The following is an 8,199-nucleotide window of genomic DNA, read 5'->3' on the forward strand; positions in this document are numbered from 1 at the left end:
CAATATAACTTTTTTATTGTAAAGTAAAAATTAGGAAGGCTTTTTTATGTTTTATATTATTATTATTTGTTATATTATGAAATACTGTATATTGATTGTATTATTATTTTTATTTTTTATAAATAAAAAGTAGTAAAAGTTTTTATTGATGATAATTTTTTTTTGTTCTTTGATGTTAATTAGTTGAATGCAACCTTTATTATCCTCGTACATCGTTGTTGGGAAGATTGGTGGCTTTCCTGAATCTTATAATATTTGATGTAGTCATATTACTTCTCGATTAGCATCTGTCAGAAATGGATTCTGCTTTAGTGGAGGATAAACTAACTATTGCTTTTTGCTTGATCAAGAAATTAAACTATTACCAAGCGGAAAACAAATACCCACTCAATGATTTCCTGTCTCTAGAATCTCCAGCGTAATCTGCATTAACAAAGCAAATCAAATTTAGTTTCTCCCCAGTTGAAAATTTAAATTTAGAGTCTGTACGGTAACGTGTCACTCTCTTCGTTGAATTCCAGTCCTGACGAAGATTACTTACTCTTCTGCAGAGAATTCCAGTTGCAACCGTTATATCAGAGCATTTAGTCGTAGCGGTGTATAATAATGCTTCCATTGCTTGTCTAAATGTGTCGTTATTTGACAAAAGATCACTCTCGTCTTCTAGTTTCAGATAAATCGCATCCATCGGCGTAGATACTCCTTTACCTGCTTTGATCCATATTTTTTAATGATCTGATTGATTCCTGTACTCTGATGCAATAAGAATCGTCCATCCTCTTCTCTAAATATTATGCGACGTCTCTTAGATCTGATTTCAAAGCTCTATTAAGATTTTCTCTGATATACTTTGAGCAATGTATGACAATCGTCTTGATGCAATGCCTTTACTTTTTCTGCAAGACAGTTATTGCATACTGATATGTTGTCGGTAGCTGCTGCCCAAGTTCTTTATTTTTATCTTGCTTTCTTCTCCTCCGTTTCTATCCTCTATCTCGATTGTCTTTCGAATCTGTATTTGTAGATTGCTGACGTTGAATTCAGGTCATTAATTTTAATAATTAATTAATTAATTGGTTGCATAATTTATTTAGTAATTATCCGTATCTAGCCCGATAGAATTCGGCATTGGTTGGAGTCTAAAAATTCTATCGCCATATTATCAATACTTTCCACTTAACCTAATTCTTTTTGTCTATATTTTTTGTGAATTAAATAAAACATTATTGTTGTTCCTTAAAATAGCAGCAGAATATAACAATTGTTATTTAAATTAATAATTTTCATTTACATGAGAAAAACAATTAACATTAAGTCTTAATTTGCATTTAAAACTAGCATGATAATTGCCTTTAGAAACCTGCCCAATGTCTCGCTATTTTTAAGTTAAAATAATTCGAACTAAATATGGACAATTATAGATACATTTTTGATGTAAAGAAAATTTAATTTTAAATGAAATAACCAGCACATAAATTTTGCTTATGAGTATATATTTTTTACTACATTATGCAAACCTTTATTTGTTAAAACAATTTAAATTGATTATACGAGTTTTTCAGAGATTTTAATTTTGACATGTACACTTAATTGTTCTTTGGGCTTCTTTAGGAAATAATTTATTTAATAACCTTCAAAAATTTTCGCGGCACACCGGTTGAAAATCACTGGTCTAGACGCTTCTGACGCACACCAGCGCACTCACACAACACAATTGACATTCAACTGTACCGTCGTCTGACGTCTTCTGAGAAATTCACGAAAGAGTGACCAGTAATTTATAAGAAAAAACCCTTGATTACTTCTCATTTACAATAACATTTTGTGATATTATTTATTTTTAATAATAATTTGTTTTCTTGTGTTAAATAAAAATAATTTGGATAAATTATGTATCAAGTAAATGATACATAAATCGTGTATTGTTTATCATTATTCCCTGTAGCATAATATCATTCAATATAGCAAATGCAATTACAAAAACGGTTTAGAAATAATAAGAGCATATTTCAAATTATGTTCAGCCATGTCGATGCTTTTTGGTGAAAGCAATAATAATTACTTAATAAAAAAGAATATCAATGTTTCCAGATAAAAAGCACATATTATAAAAAAATATTTATATTCTAAGTTTCATATTCCACCTGCCTTCTTTTACATTAAAAGCATAACAGAAGCATATACGAAGGTTTAAATTATACTTTTAGTGAAGATAAAATTTCAGTATAACTGAACAGTTATACTGTATTTAAATATTCTTGATCTATATCATTGTGAGACATAACACATAATAAATTTTAATTAAATTCATTGATATCTTAGCTTAAAAATAATTTGTCAGTTTAAATAATCTTTTAAGAGAGATGAAGAAATTAAACCATTTACAATATTATCCGTGAAATAAATTACAGTGGTACCTCGTATAACGTACGCCTCGAATAACGGACGCTGCGAACAACGGACTTTCGGCATAATTGGTGACTGCTCCATGGGTGCGTTCTTTAATAGCGGTCGCTCTGCGTCTCCGCTACTACAGAAGTGCGCTGCTGTTTGTAGGCATTTAGGAACGACGGTGAAAGAAAGATGGCGGCGCCCGCACTATCGATAGTATCGTGATGGAGGAATCTATAATTCTAAAATATGAGCTTTTAAAGGCAAAAGAAGGATCCCAATTTAACCATAAAATGGATTATTTGTTGAAAGAGCATTCAAAATAGCCTCGAAAAAAACTTCGTAAAGACACTTACATCACCGCGTGCGCTAACTCGCGCTTTCACAATTTCTAAATTCTCATTCATAAAACCACATAATGGACCCGGAAACGAAACTATCTTATCCATGGAGGACGCCATGTTGCTTTCTACTGTAAACTACTGCTACAAGCGGCCGTTTTTGCCGTTCGACAGCGTGCACTCCCACCGGAATTTAGGAACGCGTTCCGCAGGAATTTTTTAACGGATGTCGCTGGCGCAGAGTTACGCGGAGGAATAAAAGAACGCACCCCATGTTCATTTTTTTATGATACAGTACAGTTATTTTATGCTGCGGAACGAATTAGATGTTTTAACATGTATTTCTATGGGAAAATGCGTTTCGTATAACGGACGTGCATCTGGAACGGATTAAGTACGTTATACGAGGTACCACTGTATTACTATGATGGTAAATTTTCGTTTATTAAGATATGCATTCTGTTTGTCTTTACCTAGCAATTACAGTTAAAATCTTTAAAGAATTTAGAGAAGTCACAACTCTAATGAGTCTAAAATCATTTTCGATAATTTCAAGCAACATATTTATCAATTCTTTCATATTTTACACAAACATGTTTACACAAAAGGTACAGTTAATAACAGTATTCTGCGATCACTTCGAAAGATTTTCATTAATTTCTTTTACCTTCTTTTATCTAGTTTTTTTGCTATATCTTTAAGTTCATCATCGTTATAATAATATCCACTTCCTAAATCACTTGTAATCTGATCATTTGTTAAAACTCTAAGGGCTACTTGTTTTCTTCCATCTTTTTTCAAGAGAAAAACAGTTTTACAGCATTAACTTCACTTTTTACTTGCTCACCATTCTCAACATCTTCTGTAGTATGCTTAACATACTTTATTGATACCAAGTTTTTCCACTAGTCCACTATCAGATAAAGTTAGAACCAAACCTAATATACCATGCATAAAGAATTCTGGATCAGCGGTCGATCCAATCCTAGGAGTCTCATACAACAATAAATCAAACTTTTCAGCAAATTCTACTAGTCTTCCTGGATCACTTGACTGGATTATCGTTAACATTATTTGGATTAACGGGTTCAGTAAGTAAAAATTCTATTAATTCGGCAATTTGTTTTGTTTTAGCTCTTGCCTTCGGCATTTTTTCACATATTTTTTTCATATTATGTGCTACTTCTTTAAATTCTATACTACAAAGTCTCTTATTTGGACTACTATTACCTTTCTCTATATTTCTCTTTTTAAAAATTTTTTGAATAAGATCATCTATCAATTGAAAAAACTTACTCCACATATCCTTTTCTTTCTCTAATGTTTCCTCTGAGCGACGGCGTATTATACGTTCTTTAAATTCTTCTTTAAACTTAACCTTTATGTCTTTGGATGATATACACTCTTGAACAAAGAACTTTAATGAACCCCATTCGTTATTGTAAATCAATCTCTCACAAATATTCTGTCCTTTATAATAAAAGATAATTTCTTCTTTTTCTTTAACAGTAGCATTTTTTAAGATTAATCTAACATTCTCTTTGTCTTCGACCTTAAATAAGTCTGATAACAAAAACCCACTTCATGCACATCTACCTATAACATATTTTTTTATGGGCTTTAGGACTTTGTTGCCAAAATTCCCCAAAACGATTTTGATAATTGCAATCCTTATAGCCATTTATTACCTTATCAACTATTATTCTTAACAAAAGATCGTATTTCCCTTCAGAAAGAAAGTCCCACATATGATTTGCCGTTTCCATAAAGAGACTTTGCCATGGCCAATCCAAAAAACATTTTAACACTTTATAAGGGTAGCTTTTAAATACTTCTGTTTGCTGCTCTTCGTCCATTTGTGAGAGTAAAAAACATAAAACATCAGCATAGTGTTCTTTAGGAAAGTCAGTACGATTGCGAGCAGAGTCACAACGTCTATTTGCTACATATCCTGCAGTTTTTACCAAGACCCTCTTTTTTCCTTCATCAGAAGTTAACTTTTTTAAGAAATATCTAGTTGCTGCTTTATTGCCTTTAGTTGCTGAACGCTAAAATACACATTCGCAAGGGATAACACTTTCATCTTGACAATATCTTTTCATTATATCACCAAGCTGAACTATTTCTCCTTCTATATCGTGAGACCAGAATGACACTAAAGGTGATTTATTAATTCTTATATTCCTAAGATCTTTTCCATAGAGTTTCTTACCACTTAGTTGGTTCCACAGAATAAAGATGTGATCTTCTAAACAATAAGTACATGCTAATCTATAGCGTCCGACAATATCTAAGTTTTTGTCTTGCACTAACATTTGCGATGTTTTTTCTTTATCAATAGCATCTTCAGGTGTCCAGAAAAACTCGTTTGGTAAGTTTATGACAAAATTACAGCGTTTATTATGAAAATCTATCCATGTTAATATCTGCCAACCTACTGCTTCAACAAAACTTGATAATTCCTCTTTCAAGGATTTTGGCAATGATAGTTTCAATACTCTTTTTATCACTTCATCTTCTACCTTTGGCCATTCCTTTTTTCTTTTACCAATATTCAGGATTGGTGATGAGAAGTAAAACTTCGAAGCTAAGGCTCTAATATCACCTTGGTTCCACGATGTAATAGCTATCTTGACAAAAGTTCTATGCTCAAGCGATGGCATTAAAGTATAATTCTTCCTAAACAAATCATCTTTCGTCAATTTCAAATTAAACAGCTTTTCCATTTTCTGATCGACTCCTTTTCTATCTCTTGTTGATACTCCAAATTCTCATATCTTAAAAGGAGATCGGCAGTCTCCTCACATTGACGATATCAAATGGGATGAGAATTTACAAATTCCTCCTTGCAAAAATTCCATCTTCACGTTGTTATCAAACCATTTTAACATTTTCGAGACGAATTTTTGCAAAATGCATTTTATGAATTTTCCATATTTTTCATGATTTATTTCAGTGATTCTTAACAGGGGGGCTGCTGTCATAAGTAGTTTGCCGAGGTTGCTAAATTATGCAAAATTTCCTTCAGAATATAATAAAAAGAAAATTTTGTATAACTGAATATCGTATTGAAAAGTGAAATAAGAAAGATAAAGTTTTCTTATTTAGTTTTTTAATTTATTTTTTATTTCTTCCTACATACAGCTTTGTTAGTACAGCAGAAATAAATGCATATATGCTACTTACACCACAGTATGCAACTTGTGTTTTCTCTTCTCCACTCGACAGAAGATCTTCGAGAAAATTCCAAACTACGGAAATTGTAAGACAGATTGAAAAATACGGAACTGTCCGCCTTTTCCATTATCATTCTTCATGTTATGTGACTTCTCCGTCTTTCGTTTCTTCCGAAAACGTCTATCGAATGATAAAAGTCATTTTCGTTGATCATTTTAGATATTTCTCTTCCCTTATTCGTCTCAAGTCTTTCTTTGAGTGCCTGTCTCTTTCTCTTCATCTCTCGAATTCTGTTTTGCATTTTACTTGTTTCTGTGGTCTTCCTCTTTTTCAAAGACCACGGAGAAATGTTTAGTGATGTCAAATTGAATTTTCTTTCCTTCCAATCAGTGACTTCCGCAATTGTTCGTCTCAGTGACGTAATCGTCTTCATCCGAACATCTGTAGTCAGTTCTACAACCAGAAAATTCTTCGGATTGTCGATCTTTCAAATTTTCAATCGTTTGCTCTTCGGAAATCTACAATATAAATTCTAATGTAAGAACAACTGGATAAAGATAATTTGAGAAATTGAATCTAATTTCCAATAAGAAACGTGCTTGCAAGTTTAATTAACCGTAATTTATTAAACTACTTTTCGACATATTCACCATGCGAATTAAAGCATGTGTCATATCTTGGCACTAATTGCAACATACCCGCTTCGTAGAATTCGGCCGCCTGAGACCTGAACAAGTTCTGGACGTTTACCTTGATCTCATCATCACTTGCAAAGTGGTGATGAGATCTACAGCTTACTGTGAGACATTGAAGAAATTACGGCGCGCGATACAGAACAAACGGTGTGGACTACTGACTTCTGGCATTGTGTTCGTGCATGACAACACGCGACCGCATACCGCACGCGTAACGACGACGCTGCTTGATTTATTTCGCTGGAAACAATTCTGTCACTCTCCTTATAGACCGGACCTAGCTCCATCCGATTTCCGTTTGTTTTCTCATCTCAAGAAATTTCTTTGCAAGTGATGAAGAGATCGAGGTAAACGTCCAGAACTGGTTCAGGTCGCTGGCGGCCGAATTCTACGGAGCGGGTATGTTGCAATTAGTGCCAAGATATGAGACATGCCTTAATTCGCATGGTGAATACGTCGAAAAGTAGTTTAAGGTATGTAGATTTTTCTGTAATAAAATACAAATGAAAACAAATTGTAAATCTTTTATAATACCCAAACGGTACTTACTTTCTGGATGAGCTTAGTAATGCAAGCTTCTTTACTGCTGCTGGATCCTCTCAGTTGTTTGTGCTGTCATAGAATAGTTAGAGCGTATTTTAAATCTTGCCAAATTAGCTATGTGTTTTACATTCCAGTTGATACGGGTCATCAATAATGTTTCCTTTTGTAATCACAACACTGCTCTTTCATACTGAAGCTACTACCTTTAGATTTAACTTCATTTCCTTTCTGAGAAAGTCTTTTAACCGACATCAGGTTACTTTCTGATTTCGGTACAAACAGCATATATATTATGGGCACCTTCCTAGACACATAAGTGATACCTGAACATAACTCCTAAACTTTTCAATTTTTCCTTTATATTAGTCTATCAGTTTACCTTAACATGTTCAAGCGTATCTTCTTCATCTGGGCGGTCATCGAAAGCTGTAACAAGTGTTTCGTGACTGTCTGGAAGTCCACCGAGTAAGATCAAGCGCCGACAAGCAATTTTTAATCGACTGATCGTCATTACGCGCTCATTACTGCAACCAAACAGTCGACTGACACACGGCATTGTCAGTCGACTATTTTAACTGTCTCATCGTGGACTTTGAAGAGGTGGCTTTTCTCATAAATGGTAGCTAAAATTTGTACTGCGCAAATAAACTTTTCAGTCCAGTCTTCGTGAATACCAATTTCTAAAAAATATGTAAACATGCACATTATTAATAATGCTGCCATTTGAAAGTCTCTGATTTCTTCTCCGACGCCATGCAGCGCACCAGTAGTCCCAGAATACGTCTGACATATTCTTGCATCTCTTCATTCTCATTAAGCTTTGATTGATACAACTTTCGTAAGGGTCACAGGATATTCTTTGATGTGATAAACAGTGTAAAATTTGTTGCATGTTTTAATTATGATGAGACTGCCTCACCGCAAAATAAAACTGATTTTAGAAATCTATTCCGAGTGTCTGTGATTTAATGGCGAATTTGAAACTCCATTGTTGTGGGTCTGAATTATAATAAGACATTTAGAAAAATTTAGTACAAGAGATAACAGCGAGA

General features: G+C 33.4%; 1 protein-coding gene across 1 annotated transcript; it reads right to left on the reverse strand.

Moving 5' to 3' along the window:
- Nucleotides 1–3,395: 3,395 nt before the first annotated feature.
- LOC136985666 (uncharacterized) lies at nt 3,396–5,458 on the reverse strand. Its single transcript, XM_067282989.1, has 5 exons — nt 4,798–5,458; nt 4,360–4,764; nt 3,874–4,295; nt 3,626–3,785; nt 3,396–3,523 (listed from the first exon to the last, which is right to left on the reverse strand). The coding sequence occupies exons 1-5, from the start codon at nt 5,456–5,458 to the stop codon at nt 3,396–3,398; spliced, it is 1,776 nt and encodes a 591-aa protein (XP_067139090.1).
- Nucleotides 5,459–8,199: the final 2,741 nt, after the last annotated feature.

The sequence above is a fragment of the Centruroides vittatus genome, unplaced genomic scaffold (assembly GCF_030686945.1).
Source record: "Centruroides vittatus isolate TY-2023 unplaced genomic scaffold, ASM3068694v2 contig_975, whole genome shotgun sequence".
Lineage (NCBI taxonomy): Eukaryota > Metazoa > Arthropoda > Arachnida > Scorpiones > Buthidae > Centruroides > Centruroides vittatus.

Bases quoted from the DNA above. Each gene is read 5' to 3' on its own strand.
- LOC136985666 (XM_067282989.1), bottom strand. From the start codon at position 5,458: ATGGAAAAGCTGTTTAATTTGAAATTGACGAAAGATGATTTGTTTAGG. The intron at 4,296-4,359 runs GTCCTAAAGCCC...TTTTGTTATCAG, and splicing joins TGGGGAATTTTGGCAACAAA to ACTTATTTAAGGTCGAAGAC. The intron at 3,786-3,873 runs GCAAGAGCTAAA...ACGATAATCCAG, and splicing joins TATGTGAAAAAATGCCGAAG to TCAAGTGATCCAGGAAGACT.